This window comes from Polistes fuscatus, unplaced genomic scaffold (genome assembly GCF_010416935.1).
Source record: "Polistes fuscatus isolate 324 unplaced genomic scaffold, CU_Pfus_HIC Scaffold8, whole genome shotgun sequence".
Taxonomy (NCBI): Eukaryota; Metazoa; Arthropoda; class Insecta; order Hymenoptera; family Vespidae; genus Polistes; species Polistes fuscatus.
The window spans coordinates 1,949,653-1,968,372 of NW_025113162.1; the positions used below are offsets into that span (position 1 = coordinate 1,949,653).

At 30.2% G+C, this 18,720-nt stretch overlaps 4 protein-coding genes across 5 annotated transcripts; 1 reads left to right on the top strand and 3 right to left on the bottom strand.

The window, feature by feature from the left end:
* Positions 1 to 130: 130 nt before the first annotated feature.
* Positions 131 to 8,490, bottom strand: LOC122524603 (putative uncharacterized protein DDB_G0282133). The gene is made up of 9 exons (XM_043646935.1): positions 8,292 to 8,490; positions 7,866 to 8,062; positions 7,588 to 7,770; positions 7,192 to 7,431; positions 7,074 to 7,127; positions 2,007 to 7,002; positions 761 to 1,835; positions 548 to 667; positions 131 to 276 (listed from the first exon to the last, which is right to left on the bottom strand). The coding sequence occupies exons 1-9, from the start codon at positions 8,309 to 8,311 to the stop codon at positions 142 to 144; spliced, it is 7,020 nt and encodes a 2,339-aa protein (XP_043502870.1). The 5' UTR covers positions 8,312 to 8,490; the 3' UTR covers positions 131 to 141.
* A 125-nt stretch (positions 8,491 to 8,615) lies between these two features.
* On the top strand, positions 8,616 to 10,757 carry LOC122524600 (N(6)-adenine-specific methyltransferase METTL4). Its single transcript, XM_043646930.1, has 5 exons — positions 8,616 to 9,215; positions 9,280 to 9,644; positions 9,984 to 10,158; positions 10,240 to 10,408; positions 10,491 to 10,757. Exons 1-5 carry the CDS (start codon positions 8,961 to 8,963, stop codon positions 10,676 to 10,678), a joined length of 1,152 nt encoding a protein of 383 aa, XP_043502865.1. The 5' UTR covers positions 8,616 to 8,960; the 3' UTR covers positions 10,679 to 10,757.
* A 59-nt stretch (positions 10,758 to 10,816) lies between these two features.
* Positions 10,817 to 13,539, bottom strand: LOC122524601 (UDP-glucose 4-epimerase-like). Of its 2 annotated transcripts, none has more exons than XM_043646931.1 (7): positions 13,189 to 13,539; positions 12,128 to 12,375; positions 11,944 to 12,057; positions 11,692 to 11,868; positions 11,410 to 11,590; positions 11,051 to 11,332; positions 10,817 to 10,965 (listed from the first exon to the last, which is right to left on the bottom strand). In XM_043646931.1, exons 2-7 carry the CDS (start codon positions 12,371 to 12,373, stop codon positions 10,871 to 10,873), a joined length of 1,095 nt encoding a protein of 364 aa, XP_043502866.1. In that variant the 5' UTR covers positions 12,374 to 12,375; positions 13,189 to 13,539; the 3' UTR covers positions 10,817 to 10,870. The 2 variants fall into 2 exon arrangements, with proteins under 2 accessions (XP_043502866.1, XP_043502867.1); XM_043646932.1 differs by lacking the exon at positions 13,189 to 13,539 and adding an exon at positions 13,090 to 13,164.
* Positions 13,540 to 13,622: 83 nt separating this feature from the next.
* Positions 13,623 to 15,160, bottom strand: LOC122524602 (40-kDa huntingtin-associated protein-like). The gene is made up of 7 exons (XM_043646934.1): positions 15,011 to 15,160; positions 14,892 to 14,938; positions 14,620 to 14,822; positions 14,338 to 14,539; positions 14,161 to 14,263; positions 13,959 to 14,077; positions 13,623 to 13,864 (listed from the first exon to the last, which is right to left on the bottom strand). Exons 1-7 carry the CDS (start codon positions 15,091 to 15,093, stop codon positions 13,695 to 13,697), a joined length of 927 nt encoding a protein of 308 aa, XP_043502869.1. The 5' UTR covers positions 15,094 to 15,160; the 3' UTR covers positions 13,623 to 13,694.
* Between the last annotated feature and the right edge of the window lie 3,560 nt (positions 15,161 to 18,720).

Consider the following 18,720-nt stretch of genomic DNA (forward strand, 5'->3'; position numbering starts at 1 on the left):
TAAGCAGAGAAAGAAATTAAATTTCTTCTTCCAAATAATTTGTTTATTTAATTTTTACCTATATTATTATTTATTTACATATATACATTTGTACTTGATAAAATAACATTCATTAATTAATGCTATAAACTATAAACATTATTATACATTTTTATAATGAATTACTCCTGATGGTGGTAACGGTGGTGGTGGAGGTGGTGGAGGAGCTGAACCAGTAGATGGAGAACGAGATGTAACGGAAGTTACATCATTACTAAACTGCATAGTTTCTGATACCTAAAAAAAAGAAATTTTTTTACAATATAAAATTAAAATAATCGAAATGAAATGTCATCTGTTTATATTATACACATTTTATTGTGTATCTAATACTCTAAATACTCTGTTTATACTTATATTTCTAATACTCTTTAAATACTCTTATCTGTGTATTTAAGACTCTAAATAATCTGTTTATATCATACACATTTGATTATTAAACTTAAATTTATATAAAATATATAAGTAGGCTTCTCTTATTAAATAAAATCATTATTAATGCTCTGACCTGAGGTAAATGACATAAAGAATTTGTGTAATTTATTCGTTGTGCATAAGGTACCGATCCATGATTAGATAATTGAGATGGACCAGGTGGAATACCACTAGTAGATTTATACCCAGTTATCTGAAAAGTAAAAAGTAAAAAAAAAAGAGAATACATTTACAGGTTCCAACAAAAAATTTTATAACTAAAATAAATGATAATGTTTTAACATACTTTGTCATTCATTTCAGGAAAAATTGTACTTAAATTGAAATTGGTGAGACTGGTTCCAGATGGGTGATGAGACATGGTCACTGAATTACTTGTGACAACTCGAACTCTAGGAATATTTGGATTTACGGAAAAACCAGCAGGTGTTATTGTAGGCACATTTTGATTCCCAGCAACGGATGGTGGTGGTGGCAAACTATTTACAGCCTTTGTATACATATTTGTTTGCGGATGATTCTGATAAAGAGAATTTGCATGTGGCAAAGGTGGTAAAAATGAATTCGACTGATGATAATCTTCTAGAGGTGAATTCATGTTAACAAGAGGGAATTCAATATTTTGTATTGTTCCATCTACACCTTTTCTTTTACCCTTCTTTGCAGTTGATGCATAAGAGCGTTTATCACAGTTTTGATGTTTCCCATAATTTTGATGTTTTTGTGGAGTCGCACTTGTAGATACATTAATTGTTGAAGTGGTAGAAGTAGATGTTGTTGTTGTTATTGGTGTATTTGGTAATAAGAAAGTATTTACTTCCATATAATCCGTATTTTCATGCAATGGCATCATGTAGCTGCTAGATGTATTTGGTATACTAGTTATAAAAGTCGAAGTAGGATAGATATTAGCATTTGATGAATATGTATAAGAATTAAAATTCTGATTAACCATTTGCCCATATCCTGTATTGTCATCTGTATTTGAAAAATAGTTAAGTGGCATTACAGTATCACTGGTTGGTAGGCTACTTTGGAATTTATTTTGTGAATGACTAGAAATAAGCTTTATGGATGTATGCTTGTCCTGGTGATTAGTATCATTGATATTATTATTTGAACTAATTAATGCTTCAGCTGTATAATTGCTTTTACAATTTCTACTTCTCCAATAAGCATTATTTTGTTGATACTTTTGTTGATGCTGATAAGCTTGCTCTGAGAACGTATGGCTCGATGTTTTCTGTTCTTCGTGTCTTTGATGAAGTTGATCATTTGTTGAAGTTTGCTTTCGAATATCTATTTGTCGTTTATTATTACCTCTAGGAGTAACATTATTTTTTCTTTGATGCTTCCTACTCGTTTGTTGCTGTTGCTGCTGTTGTTGCTGTTGCTGTTGCTGTTGCTGATGCTGTTGTTGCTGCTGTTGTTGCTGCTGTTGTTGCTGCTGCTGCTGCTGCTGTTGCTGTTGCTGTTGTTGTTGTTGCTGTTGTTGTTGTTGCTGTTGTTGTTGTTGCTGTTGTTGTTGTTGCTGTTGCTGCTGTTGTTGTTGTTGTTGTTGTTGTTGTTGATGATGATGAGGATGTTGATGTTGATGCGGATGATGATGGTGTAAATGGTAATGTTGTTGCTGGGTTTTTTCTGCCTTTTCTTGTTCTACTAATTGACTTACTGATAAAAAAGATGATCCTTGTGCCGAATGCGGAACACTTTGTGTACTCAAAACTGTGTGGAAATCTCGTCCAAGAACATTTTCTTCTTTATCTCTGATCAATTCTTTATTCTGTTCTACCAATATTCTTGGCGGTACTTGTCCAAGTAAGAAGTTTTGCTTCTCTGATACATTCGTTCCTAGATCCAAATCACTTACTAATGTTGACAATGTAGATGAAACGGCATGCTGATCTATAGCTTTTATACTCTGTTGTCCAAGATTCTGTTCTACATTATGAACAGGATTTTTAGTTGGTGACCAAGAAAAAGGTTGCTCCTCTGAATAAAATGCCTCAGTAGGCCTTTTTTGCTCACTTTGCAACATTGATAAATTAGAAAAACTATGCGCTGTAACATCATAATTATTGTAAAATTGATTTGGAGTACTTTGATTATAGGATGGCGTTTGAGTGAAAAGATTGTTTTGACAAAATTCCAATTCTTTACCAATTGGTGGAAAAATAATATCTGTAATACTTGTATTATGTTTAAATTCCGGTGTCATCATCCAATTAACTGGAGCTCTAATCGTATGTTGTTGTTGATTGTTTTTCAATTTGTTACTACTTTGTTGCTGTTGTCTATGTTTATTCACTTCGCTATTGTAAGTAGTACTTCCCTGTTGTAACAAAGGTACCTGAGTTTGATTTAAAAGCTGATATCTATGTTGACCGTGTTGTTGTATTTTATCAACATATTTAAAATTAGCTCCAACATAAGTCTCAATTGAATATTTTAATTGTGTACTAATTTCTGGTACATCAAAATTAATATGAGAATCATAGCTTGATATTGGATATGTTGATTTATCTTGTTTAGCAGATAAGCTTTGATGATTCTTTTGTCCATGTTGTTGCGATGCTTGTTGTGTTTGCTCACTTATGCTGGTATATTCTGTTGGTATATAATCAGAATTTATTTCATATTTTGATTTACTTTTATTTTCTGTACTAAATTTGTAATCATTATTATTTGATGTTTGAGTCTGATTTTGCAAACGATTTGGTTTAGTTGCTGATGATGATGCAGTAGATTGTAAGTTTCTATTTTTTGAAACATCTACAAAGGGTGGCTTTTGTGTATCCACATCTGATTTCATCCTTAATTTATCAATGCCACTCACATTTGGATGAGTTGAATAAGTATCAGTTGTTAACACATCAGAAAAACCTGAATTTTCTTTGTGCAAGGGGACATAATTATAATTTTCACAAATCGTTTTTCCGTCTGCATTATCGTTCGGGTGAGATCCCTGTTCAAATTGTACTGGATTATTATTACCACATCCACCAACCGGTGAAAATGTTGTCCATGAAAGGATACTGAAATTGGATGAATTATGAGCAACTGTTGTCATTGATTTTGTATTATTATCTGTTATAGTACTCTGTTCGTAATTGGATGTTGCCACAAAGGAAGGCATTTGTTGCTGAGTATAAAGCAACGTAGGTGTATCTTGAATAAGAGATTTACTCGTTATAGAATTTGTTGTATTAGTACTCACTTTTTTAATGTCTTTATTAGAAAAAGGAGTATAATTTGATGTGTTATGTTTTTCTTGAAACATTGTAACGACATTAGGATTTACATCAGCTTGATTTGGTTGCGTAGTTATTGATGATTTAACTCCATATGAAAATGTTTGCCCAAATGGATCAATATCAACTTTTTTTGTAGATACATAATTCGTATCACGTCTTTCATCAGAATGTTCTTGCTGTTTTGTTCTTAAGACAGTGTTTAATTTTGTACCTTGTTCTATGTTGTTATTGCTCTCATTATTAGAATCTTTATTTAATTTCGTATAATTTTGATTGTGAGATGAACGCTCATTTTCATTTCCTGAAGAATATGATATAGAATTTTTGCATGATAAACTTTTGTTCTGATCCTTGCAATATTCAGTATGAGAATGTTGATCCATGTGATCTTTTTGATGAATATCAAATGTCTGCTGTGAATTATGTGATACGGCAATACAATTTGATTCTTTTGTATGTGTATTATAAACAGATTGCATTCCTTGAGAAGAAAGAATTGGGGTTGATGGATCCTTAGTATGTGCAGTATTATAGTTCTGCTGTAAATTTTGAGATGGTGTAGGAAGTGATTCATGAACTTCACCATAATCAAGACGATGATTAGGTACCAATGTAGTATCAATCAGAGACTCTTTATTATGAGCAACATAAGCTGCATGTTGTCGTTCTTGTGGATCTTTTTCTTTTATTTGTGGCGTATAATCAGTTTGTAATGACCCCAAACTTGTAGATGATGAAGTAGTCGTGGTTGTAATATTGTTGAGGCAAGAAGCAAGTGACATTTGGGATATGTCACTCATGATATTTCGCGATGATCCGATGGTACCTGAATCTTCTGCTGTAGATGTATCCATAAAAGTAGATGTATTTTCTTGCAATGTTCTTTGGTTGCTATTTGTTATAGTTGGATAATTTGGCAAAAAACTTTGCGTGTCAGAATACTGAACATTATTATAATCGGAAGTTCGTATTGCAGGATTCCTGTCGATACTTTTATTTATTATTGACGTGCCAGTGATATGTGCCTGAGATACTGTATTTTCGGTTGCGATAGATTCTGTGTTATTCTGAAATATTGTAGTTGTTTGCTTTTGACAATCTTTATTTGTACAAGTAGTATTTGATGTGACCGGTGATGAATTTACATTAGAATATGTGGAAGATGCATGAGAATAAGTATTAGTTAAATCTGTTGATTTTTCTAAAATTGGTGGTAATGCAGATTGTATGACTTTGTATGGTTCTTTAAGTGTTTCCTCACTTACAATTTTTGGTACAACTCTTGTCGTCGATGTACAAACATTAGGAAGCATGATTTCCGGATGAATATTTACGCTTGTAGGTGTAACAATATCTTTTTTGTTCTCACATGTTGGTTTTAAACATTTCTCAGTTACCGTTTCAAAGATTGGGGATGACGACACTCTGACTTTGAAGCTATTTGGTTCCATACTACCAATCTGTAAGAGCATAGGTGGTGTTTGACTATGATATTTAAAATCTTCTTTCATTTCTTCATCAAGAACTTCAGTTTTTCCATTTAAAGATGACACTAGCGGAAATGCCATCAAGAAAGCTGCTGTAGGTGATAACGATTCAGTATTATGTGAATTAGAGGATACTTGCAGAGAAGCAAATATATCATTTGATAAATCAGAATGAAGTGCTTCTGCTCTACTATTAATTGGAATGAAACTATTTTCTGCATTATAAGGTAAGCATTTAGATATATCTTCTTTCGATGGTCTAATCAATTTGATATCATCATTTTGAATATTTACTGAATTTAATGAAGTTGATGTTGTTATTGCCGATGTTTGAATAATGGCCGTACTTGTTTCAGGTTTCATCGAAGTGGTTGTGTTTGTATCCAAATTTAAAAGAATCTTGCTGCTTTCTAAATTTACTGTTCCTTCTAAAATTTCAGGGCCTTTGGCATTTACACGTAAAAGACTATCGAATTGAGTTCCTAAGTTACACACTTCTTTTATTCTTTCAGATTCTACTGTACTTTGTACTGTTTCAGCAACTTCAGGTAAAGTTGATTTTATATTTGATGGTTCTGTAGTATTGACAATTTTTTCTACTTCGTTGTCTACAGGAATATCATATCCAGTTTCAGGTGAAGGTCTTATTATTGCATCATTTGTTCCATTTAATTCAGATGAATTATTGGTTGGAGAACCTTGTGGCGATACAACTTTATTTTCTACATTTTTCTCTTCATTATGCGAATAATCCGAATTCATATTAACTACTGGTTCTGAGGAACTAGGAGTATTTTCAATGGCTGTGTTATTAGGTGATAATGAACTTGGATTTGTAATATTTGATTCTATAACAATTTCATTGTGTTTTGTTACGGGTGTATGATTTTTGTCTTGGATTTCATTTGAATTCTCTCCAATTTTTTCTATTACATGCTTTAAACTTTCAATAGATTTACATGTTGCTGTAAAATTTGTAATACTAGAACTAGATACCGTTATGGTATCTATATCATCTCCTTTCCGCTTTTTATCTTCTGGTTCATCAGAAGATATATTTTCGATGCTTAAACATCGTTTATATGGTATTTTCTCAGTAGACACATTATCGTTAAAGCACTGTGTACTTTTTTCTTTGACTATTTTTTCCATTGTTGCTTCTTCCACCAGCAACGTACTTTTAATACTTTTAACATTGTTTTTATTAACTTTAGATTTTCCTTCAGATTCTTTTCGATTAGAACTTTCCTTATATTTATCTACTTTTTCTTTATGAATCGCTGGAATAGGAACTTTGTAAGTCATAGTTGTTTTAGTAACTTCTTTTCCTTTTGGCAAAATACCTTTATGACCACCTATTCGTGTTGAATTAATGATATTTTTAACATTGGATGCCCAATTTTGCGAATCTACAACCAAATTAGATCTAATACTCGGTACTGTGTTTAAAGTAACTTTTTGCATGGTGTTTATTACACCCTGCTTTCGAATAGAAACCACTGAATTTTGTACGTGATTTGTTAAAGGCTGCATAACAATCATCTGACTTTGTTGAGCGTTACTAAGAATTATTGGATTTGCTGATTGCGGTTGCGTATTGACTATTATGTTAGATGTTAGAGAAGTCATAGGTGTTACCAAGGGTACCAGTTTTCCACCTGATAAAATTAAAGTACTCGGTGTTAAATTTGTTACAGAATTATTTATACATATGGATGAAGGCTTCTTAGCATCTTTTATTTTCGATTTCTTCTTAAGTTTTTTCCGATTTTCTATCTTTTGTACAACTGTAAGAAGACATTTTATTTTATTATTTAAAAAAATAGAATAATTAAAAATTATATACACGCATACGTACCATTACAGCTTTTGATAGTCTGCCTGTTGTTTTCAAAACTTTTAGAAATTTCACCTAAATCAATAATTTATAAAAATGTTTGTATAAAAAATGATATTTATATTATTATAAAAATTACCTTTCTCAATTTGAACATTATTCTCTCTGCATTCAATTTGCAAATCATTGCCTAAATTATTAGAATCGTTATCATTATTATTCACACAATTTAAACGATTTTCTTGATTTTCTATAGAAGAGTTTTTAGAAATATTAGATTCATCCACAACTTTTTTCGAAGATGTTTGGGATGGGGATTTCTTATTTAAAGGCACTTTACTGTCCGCTGATTTTTCTTTCTTTTTTTCTGAAGTTTTTTCTGAAAAATATTTAGAAATTTAAGATAAAATATTATATATATATGTTTATAAACATTTTTGTTTTATTTTCTTGCATAGAATACTCTGACAACATTTAGCTGGAAGAACTTCAAACACTCTGTATATAAAAACATAATAATTTATACATTGTATACCTTTTGTAAAATACTTTTCTATATCTTCTACATTAATCTTGTTTGACCATTTTAATGGAGATATCCTTTCTAAAGCTGGCTCTGCGGGTACAGATATTCCAGCTTCTTGAAGCAGGGTTGAAAGTAATTGTGTTCGTGAGAATAATATCGTTACAAGTTTTTTCAAACGTGCTAATTCTTCTTCTAGGGAAGAATAAAAAAAAGAAATAATATTGTTTATATTTAACTTTACAACATTTGTAAGCAATGATAGTATTAAAAATTATATTGATACATACTGTGAGCTTCCGATGCATGAGCCAAGAATAAGTCTTCAGTACGAACATGAAGTTCTTTGATATATTTTGATGCGTGAATTAATATATCAACTTTGTTGCGTTTGCGACCTTCTTGATGAGGAGGTAAGAGATCTGCCAAGGTCTTGAAATATGTATTCATTCGTTTTCGTCTGTCTCGCTCCCATGTTTTGGCTTTACTAAAACAATTATTAATCTGAAGGACAACTTTGCTATGATCATTGATAAAAATAAGTTTAACAATTTTTCTTAATTATTAACGAATATAAAAATCATCGTTTAATGCCAGTCTTTTAACATCGTTAATTTTCAATGCAAAATTTTCTGCAGAACTATGTACATAAACGAAAGTTTTTTTCCTTAATGATATATAGCAATGGTGAATGAAATTTTTTGACAGAAACTTACGTGTTTTCTTTTCGAGGCATAATTTATCTTCTTGACATCGTTTAATTAAAATGACGTACCGTGGGAAACGTCAAAATATCACTTATCATCCACATTATGATTTCAAATTAATATATTTTCACACTTTGACATCCCGATAATTGAGCTGGCCCCAGATGGGCTCCAACCGGTTTTACATTCTACTCCATTCTTTCACCGTAAAATTAGAGATTTCAGATCGAAGTTACAGATTGCGCCACTATTCCTGTACCAGTGACATCTGATAGATGGAAAATGTACTTATCTAATTTATTGCATACAATATAAACAATATTGTTCCATTTCTTTTTTATCCGGTTAATTTGATAAATATTCTATGGCAAGATTTTTTAGATCGCCGTAAAGTAATTATCGTTTATCACGTCGATATAAACAAGGTGCCGATGCTATTAAAGTTAATGGAGAAAAATTTTTTAAGCTTTTTTGGTAAAGGATTATCAAGTGATTTTGCAAAAGGGTGGGGCGTAACTAAAATTGACTAACATTTTCGTTTATGCAACTGTGTCATTTCTATTTTTCTCTATAATTATCAATAACAATCTTAATTAATATATTTTATAAAACGTCATAAAAATGTGTATAAATAATTAGCTGGTTAAAATTATATTTATATTCATTGGAAAATTAATTATGAGCATAGTTTTTTCTAGTACAGATGGTTGGATTATTTCTCATTTAGATTATCTCAATAATGTTTATCAAAGTGTTACCACAGAAAGTGGATTGCATTCTTTGACATTTAATAATATGTTGTTTGAAATTAATTCGCAATATTTGAGACAAAATCAATTGGCACGTACCATGGAAGATAATGCAAATCCTTTACCAAGCAAAACTAGGAAACGTAAACGAAACAAACTTCTTCCACAGGACCATTTAAACGAAGTAGGCTCAAAATTATTTTAATAATTGCTATATATTATGTTTCATATGTTTTTCTATTTTATAGTTAAATTTTATCCAACAAGCATTCAACAAACTAATATCATCTGGCAAATTAAATGGATTATTTGGTGATAATATTTTAATTGATAACAATGAAGCAGCACGTTCAACCTCAGAGAAATTTTACTCCGATACATTTCATCAAAGATTAGAAAATTTACATGGTTGTAATAATTCTGACGTAGCAATTATATGGGAGGCACAGTATAAGAAATATGTATTTCCTAAAAAATGCAGCTTTTATTGTTATGATGTCAGAAACATGACGCAGAAAATGGAGTTGAACAATCAGTATGATTTTGTACTATTGGATCCCCCATGGTGGAACAAGTCTATAAGAAGAAAAAAGAGCAAATCTGTAGAAGCTAGGTGATCTTGTATGGTTCAGTATAAACCAGTAAAAAAAATAAAATAACGAAATATCTATCAGCACTTTTAATGAGAACAAGTAATTTATATACTAGTTATATTTATCCTGTTCTCAGTTTTCTAAACAAAGATCGGTAAATAAGATTTTAGATGCAACTATTCGTCGTTAAAATCACTCTCGAACATTTGATCGCATACTATTTGTATATATATATTTGTATATATTTTATTGATTATTTTTTTATTTTTATTTTTAATTATTATTATTATAGTAGTTATTTAATATTATTTATAACTTCTTATAAATTACCAAACTTTTATTTAATATCTTTGTAACAGTTACCAAATGATGTATAATGAAGAATTAGTCAAGATACCTATTGGAAAATTATTATGTTCAAGTGGTATTGTAGCAATTTGGTGTACCAATGCTCCCAGTCATTTGAATAGTATTTTTAATGAAATATTTCCTTCCTGGGGTGTTACATATAAAGCAAAATGGTATTGGGTCAAAGTAAGTTCAATAATTGCAACAAAAAAATTTTACTTAATATTTCAATGAACAGTAAAACATTAGAACTTCCAAATATTTCAGGTAACTCAAATGGGTAATACAATTTGTAATTTTACTTCAACGCCTGGAAAACAACCTTATGAGTTAATAATATTAGGATGCGCATCTGATATTAATGTTAATATTCCAGATGGTAAATTAATTATCAGTGTACCAAGTGCTGTACATTCGCATAAACCACCTCTTATAGGTGAGTACTATGATGTATTTAAAATGTAAATATTTTTTTTTTCAAGTATTTATATCAACGAAAACTGTTGCTAATATTTTAGAAGTTATAAAGGAATATTTGCCTAGCGAACCAAAGTGTTTAGAAATTTTTGCTAGATATTTGTTGCCTGGATGGACAAGTTGGGGTTTAGAGGTGTTAAAATTTCAAGATCTTTCTCTCTATACAATTCTAGAACATGTTAAAAATAATAAAGATGCGACGGAAAGCGTGACAGTAGTTGTGAAGTAGTAGATAGTTATATGCATTAACTATAATTATAATTGTAACTACCAGTTATTTGGGCAATTAAACAATTATGTTTAAAATGTAATATAAGTTGAGAGATAAACTTTTATTATTATTATTATTATTATTATTATATATATATATATATATATATATATAAATTATTTATTTGTTAATTATACAAGTCTTATAAGTTTATGTAGTATTATTTACATGACAATGAACGCCATTTTTAACTGGCGCACGATAACCATATGGATTCATGGTTTGCCACCTCCAAAAATCTTCACCTTTATTTAAAATATATTATTAAATATACAGTTCTCACTTATATATATACGATATAATTGAATATATAAAAAAAAGAACACTTACACATTCGTTCAACATTATGTTTAGTTTTCCATCCAAGTTCTTTCTTTGCTAAATCTGTATTAGCAAACATTGAAACAATGTCGCCTTCTCTCCTATCTTTTATAATATATGGGACGGTTGAGCCTGTCACCTTTTCAAATGTTTTTATTAATTCAAGAACGGATACTCCTTGTCCAGTACCTAAATTGTAAATTTTTAGTCTGACATGTTGTTTATGTAAAGCGTTTAAAGCAGCTACATGACCAGATGCCAAATCCATTACATGAATATAATCTCGAATTCCTAAAAAAAAAACAAGTAATTGATAAGTAAACAAGTTTATTCAATAATTACTAAAAATAATAAACTTTATATTGTACCCGTTCCATCCTTTGTAGGATAATCACCACCAAAGATAGTCAATTCAGATTTATGCCTTAATGCAACTTGTGCAATGTATGGCATTAAATTTGTGAATGGTTTAGTTGGGTCTTCTCCTATTAATCCGCTAGGATGAGCACCTACTGGGTTGAAGTATCTTAAAGAGATTATATTCCAACTCTGTCAAATAAAATTAATGTTTCACTCTGAGAAATAATACAATTTATAATAATTGTAAATAATGTTTCTTTTCTTAATAGAAATACATATTAAAATAATACCTTCTCTGCTCTTGATATATCTTTAAGCATCTCTTCAATAAAATACTTAGTACGACCATATACATTAGTTATATTTCCTGTAGGATGTTCTTCAGTTATTGGTAATTCATTTGGTTCTCCATATACTGTACAAGAACTACTAAAAACTAATTGAAAGCAACCAGCAGCTTTCATTACCTAGAAATATTAAATTATTTTACAATAAATTAAATCGCATAGTTATCATTGTATATAATAACGAAATACTCTTACTTCTAATAAATTAATGGCACCGATAATATTATTCTTATAATAATGAAGTGGAACTTGCATAGATTCACCCACTGCTTTTATTGCCGCAAAATGAATGACACAATCTATTTTATGCTAAAAAGTAATATATAAATTAATAGGAATATTACATTAATGCGTATCACTTTATGTTGATAACATTTACCTTATTAAATAATTCTTCAAGGTTGTTTTTATTGATTAGATCACAATTGTAAAATATTACTTTTTTTCCGGTTATTTTTTCAACTCTTTTAAGAGCAGCTGATTCACCTTTACCTTCTACAACGCTATTCGCAAAATTGTCTATAGCTACTACATCATATCCAGATTCTAAAAGTTCAACAATACAATGACTACCAATATAACCAGCACCCCCAGTTACAAATATTGTCTTCCAATTTTCACTCATAGCTGTAATAACAATAATATTAAAAATAAAATAAAAAGAACAATTTATAATTAAACAATTGTATTTATTATAAATGAAGAAATAAATGTTATCACATTGTATGAAAATATTTCAAGGCTGATCGTGCAAATCTACACGTAATTGCGGGCAATCACCTTCGGAAATGTGTACGTTGAAAGTTCAAGGACACACGTAATAGATCATTCCGAGAATGATCCAACAAATAGATATTAATCATTTAAATTTTAGTAGGAAGTATATAATATAATGTTTTTCTTAAATAGTTGGATGCTTTTAATTAATAATAATTAGAAGTTTTAAATAAAAATATAATAAAAAAAGCAAAAGAAAAAGAAAAATGCCTATGAAAATTTGAAAATCTGGAGGATCATTTCGAATCTTTTAATGATCTACTGCGCAATTGTATTTTTAAATATAACGGTATTCCTCGAATGTTCATGGTTTACGTTCTTGCATCGTAATTAACTACGGAATCTAGTATATGTGACACTGTAACGCAATCAAATAGTTTTTTAAACTTGAATCCTATTACAGCAACCTTGACATTCTTTGTTAAATAATACAAAGTAAAAGACTCTGTTGATTTAATTTATAAAGAACTTATTTTATTTATTAGAAATATAAAAAATATTTAGAAAATATATACGAATGAATCCAAATTGAATTTTGATTTTTTAATAATTAAAATGTATTACCCTTAAATATTTGCAGAATTAATATAAATACTTTAATCACTTTAGTAATTTTCACTATTGTTTAAAAAATATTTAAATAAAAAGATTAAATGATTTTACCTTAAAAAATAATTTATTTTTCACTCGATTAGATATTAACAAAAATAATTTTTTTTTAAATGTCGAAGGATCGTGGAGGATGCTTTCGCGTTTATCTAATGACTGAATGTATTTCCAGTTACGTCTACGTTCTTCAACTGAAGAAGGGAGAATTTAGTATACTCTGAAACTAAGAACAGTGCCTCCTGCACGATTATACGAAATCGTATACTATACCTATCCTCATACACTCTCACTCTTCCATTCGTACAATCTGTTATAACAGGTTCTTTCTTTCACAACCTTCCCAACACCATTCTTGCGAAAGATGCTTCAAAGACGATATTGGAAAATGAAATTTTTTTTAATTATTTGTCCTTTATGAAACGTATTGTTATTTACGGAAAATTTGAAGTCTGCAATATTTATCATGATGAAAGAATAAAATAATAAAAGAAAGTTTATGACTTTATTAAATGCGTTATTTGATTCATAAACATATTTATATATATACAATTATCACATATTTACTGTAATGTTAATACTCTAATTAACTTATGTAATAATTCCTTTTGTTCTGTGTTGAAATATGGCCATAATTCACCCTCTAATTCAAATAATACTTGAAAATCTCGCGATTGACAAGCAAGTACCAATGATTGCAGTAATAAAAGTTCATCCTCACTCATATCAAGACCTATAATGTTTAAATATTTTTCTTTAACATATATAAAAGTTCCCCAGACTTTAATTTATGCAATAATTTTTAAATAAGAAATAAGCATACAAACCATTGTTTGTACCTTCCTCAACCCATGTATACTTCTCTAAAACTTGCACCAATGACGGTGCTAGCCTTTTAGGCGACGGTTGAAGAATTAAAAGTAAAAGAACTCTAGTTATTTCACATCTAAAAAATATTATAATTAAAATTATAGATGAACCTTCATATGTTACAAAAAAAAGTATTGTGTAAATAATAAATATACTTTCCGACGTAAAATAACATTGTAATTGCCTCTTATACCGATATTAATGTAAGCTTTTACAAATTCGACGAATTCGTTAAGAACGTTTAAAGCAGCAACATGATCACCTGAAATTAATATTTAAAGATGATTATAATGTATATCTAGTTATAATTTTTATCCAATATAACAAATTTTCTACCTTGTTCGATATAATAAGAAATCAAAGTATTAACACTTTTTGGAGTTGGAAAAGTATCAATCGATTTTCGTAATTGTTGAATTCCAGCTGAATTAGCACCTAACGACAATGCTAATTCTATTGCTAGTCCTGCAGATAATGTATTAAATCCCATTTGATTGCTACAACGCAATGAGGAATGACTGAAACAGCTGACTGCAGCCTGAAATATATTTCCTTATGCTTATGATTTAAAATATCAATTAAAAGTAGAAAAAAATTAAAGTATAATTAATTATTTACCACCATATTTTCTTGTCCTAATGATGGACAACCGATATCATTATTTTTTTTCTCTGCAGTTAAAAACTGCCTACCAGCTTTAATCAACAAGTTTATTTCAGAAGAAGCATTTTTTAACGTTCCATGACACCTAGCTGCTGCTAAATAACATAAGCCTGCGTACTGCCATAATTCTTTTTGTTCGCATTCAACAGCCAAAGCACCTATGTAAGGAATTGTTATAAAACTATACTAAAAAATGTTAACGAATACAATAGTATAATACTACTTACAAAACTGATCACTGGCTTCTGTAATATTAGGCTTTCTCAGAAAACGTCTAAAATTTATTGATTTAAGAATGGTTCCAATAATTTAACAAAAATGAATTAGTCATATGAAATTTTCTTACTTTTTAACTTTGTTTGATATGATCTGATATCTTGCCAAAATATCTGCCGTTTCTCCCTTCTGTCCTTGATTGATTTGAGACATTTTATTTAAATAAATAATTACAAATATCAATCATACTGATACATCTCTTTCTCTCTCTCTCATAAATATTTGTATGAAATATAATTTTTCTTGTATGCCATATAAGAGACTTTCAAAATATATATATTTAAATTTAAATATATACACAATATATATATATAAATGAAATAAAATTTAATTAAAATATTTAATTATAAAGTCTTAGCATATATATATATCGATACAATTTGACAGTGATAATTAATTTATCAAAGAATATTTGCCTTAAGGCAAAGAGTGCAGAAGTACATAGAAACTAACAAGTCACCTTTTTTATCAACCCACATTCATCTTAGTTACTACCGAAACCACAAGTGGGCGATAGTAGATACTCAACGCGATGACGGTACAATACTATCAATGAATAGAGTATTCTTTGATACTATATAAGTATATAAGTAATAAGTATTTGATAGTATAGTTATATATATATATATATTGTAATAAATATTAAATAATTATATTTAAATTTAGTGTATAAATATGTGTGTGGGTGCCTTCAGAAATGCATTTATAAATATATTTTAAAAAGTAGTCATTATTAGGAGCTCAAGTAGAAGGAAATCAAAACGAGTAGATGATACATCTAACGACGATCACCTGTAACAAGAAGAAAACTATATTAATCATACAATCAAGTGATACAATAGCCTGACATATAAATCGTCCAATTCGCAGATGCACTTTTCAATTGAATTTTCTATTTACTATTAACAAATCTCTAGTTACCGTTACAATAAAATTAAATTTAAACGCGTGATTTTACATTTACATAAAGTATATATATAAAAAAAAAAAAGAAAAAGTACAAATATTAAGTTACTAAAAAAATAATGTCTATTAATTATTATGAAATACTTTTAAACTGCTTTATATAGAGAAGAAAAATTGTAAATTTAATAAAATACGATCACAATAAAAAATTTTAAAGACGAAACAAGAAAAGAGAAATTACTGTAATATTTACCGAACGTTATTTAAGCTTTAAAATTTAATGGTACGAAAATTTTAATATTTTTGACTTTAACTAAACACATATGCATTTTTAGACGATATAGACACAAATTTGATGTCCCAAGGAGATGGAATGGTCCATCATCTCCAATTACAAATACAAATTAATGACGAGCAAGTATGTAATATAATAAAATATAAAATATGACTAGAGAACTATTCTCGAAAAGTTCAAACTTGTTGTTGAACATTTGAAAATAACTCAATAGCCTTAATAGTAGTTGCCCTCTTCAGCCACATTTAAGTGGGGGCCTCTTCGGCATTTAGCATCTTCTTTCTTCATCCCTGAAAACTGCATTGGACATTTTCTACATGCGAGAGAGATAAGATCTTTCATACTACTTTTGCAAATTAACTCGTACAATTCTAATTCTCAATAATTACAAAATTAATATACATTCTCTGTTCATTATAGTAAAGCTCGTGAAATATCAATGAACTTAGAGTTCATTGACATATACACGAGCACAATTAAATGAATGTCCAAGCAGATAATTCTCGATGACCTAATAACACGTCGCACTTTTAATGTCAAAAATAAAATAGAATTGAAATAAATAATGCAATAAATGTCATGCATTTTCTTGGAATATTTTAATTTCATTCATTCGTTATATTGAATTATATAAAATATTTCTAATTGAGAAAATCGCGATTGTGCGAAGTGCTAATATTATAATACTTAAAACTAAGTATCAAATGGATCAAAGTATTTGCGAATTTTTTCGACTCTATATCGTTCGAGATAGAATCAAATAAATTTTATTATTGAATTTCATAATTCATCTATTTAGAAATCGCAGAGTTTAACATTTATATTTTCAAGAGAATATATAGATATATATACAAATACAAATTTCAATTGAGTTGCGCAGTGTGTTCTGTAGTAGCCGGAAGTCAACTTGGCTCTCTCAAAGCAGAGAGACATAGACGGTTACATGTGTTTCACTTGCTGCTTTCTTGTTGTCAAATATTGTCGAAAATGCCTGGCATTTACGTAATAAACAAGAACTCGGTGCTACAACGATGTTACTAGACGTTGCAAGTCAAAGAAAAAAGAATCTGCAGTGTCGATACGACGAATAAGAAGAAACATTAGGGCGTACGGGTATAACTTCCATCATCAAGAAAAGTTTTGTGAGATAGAGGGCGCGCATGCGCAAGAGCAAACTCATACCGGGAAGTAGAAGCCCGACGCGACCATAACAGCGAACCCACACGGCATAAGAAGATTGGCTCTTGTAACGTGAGGGTGCGTAGTCTCTGCATTTTTTTAATAGTCGACGAGCTAAGAAACAGATTGAGAGAGGGAGAGAGACTTGGGATTGCATTAAGTTAACTGTAAGTTTAAACACGATCTAGAGCATGAGGTTTATTTTTTTATTTCTTTTTGTTTAAGTATTTCACGACGTACAAATATCACATGCGCTCGAAGCGTGGTACGACGATAAAACTCTGTTCTTTATTTAATGCCTGAATGATCCGTTCGTGATTACAATTGAGATTCACTTTATTTTGGTTTGCTACGAAAACGAAAAGATAGATTTGACGAATCATTCATGAAACCGGCGAGTACTTGTGTTATTTTGAATTTCGTCGTAGTTGGAAAGTAAAGATTGTTATTTCAGTAAGTTTGTAAGAAAAGTAAAAAAAGCGAAAGATTTGAAGAAGGAATAACACGTTGAGAAATAAATTGGGAGAGAGAGAAAAAGGAGAGAAAAAAGAGAGAAAATAAAAGGTGGGACAACCCGTTTCCTCGTGTTTTTTTCTCCACGCGGGCGATTCAAGATGGCGGCAAAAGTGGTCAGCAGCTGCAGCGCTCAGGGAAGCACAAAGCGAGAAGAGGGGGGCTCTGGTGTATTCTACGCTAGCATAGTCAATCCCGAAGCAGCCTCGAACGAGACTAATACCGCTAGAGTAGTTTCCTCGAATAAAGGAAATAATAAAGAAAATATAGGGGGCAAAATTGTAAGCCAACAATCCAATGGAACTAAAGAGAGCGTGGTTTTCGATTTTACGGATATCGGAGATTGGCCAACGTTGGGACCTCTAGACAAAAAGACGACTGCTGTGACAATTCAAGAACAAAATGGTGTTACCGAGCCAAGTAATACTAAAGAAATTAGTGGCCACTCGATTGAAATAAAATCCAAAGAAAATAAAAAGCAGCACAATCATTGCCAAGACGACAGCGATGAGCTCGCGGACAACGGTAATGATAACAGAAGAAAGTTTAATAAACAGAAATGGGTTCCCCTCGACACAGATATCACAAAAAATAGAGGGAAGAAGAAACGTTCGCCGAGATACAACCCAAGAGATAGATACAACGAAGATGGAGAAGCCTGGAGAGATAAAGAATACGATAGTAGGTCAGGATCCAGTATTAGGGATGGCTCGTATACACGAGATTGCCGAAGCTTTAGGAGTAGAGGACGCGGTGAACGTGATGGCATTACGTCTCGTAATAATTTTAGGCATAGATACGATAACGATTTTTCTAATTATGACGTAGATTACGTGAAATACGAGAATCAAGATTTAAATCAAGATAAATCGAGATATATAGCGCCG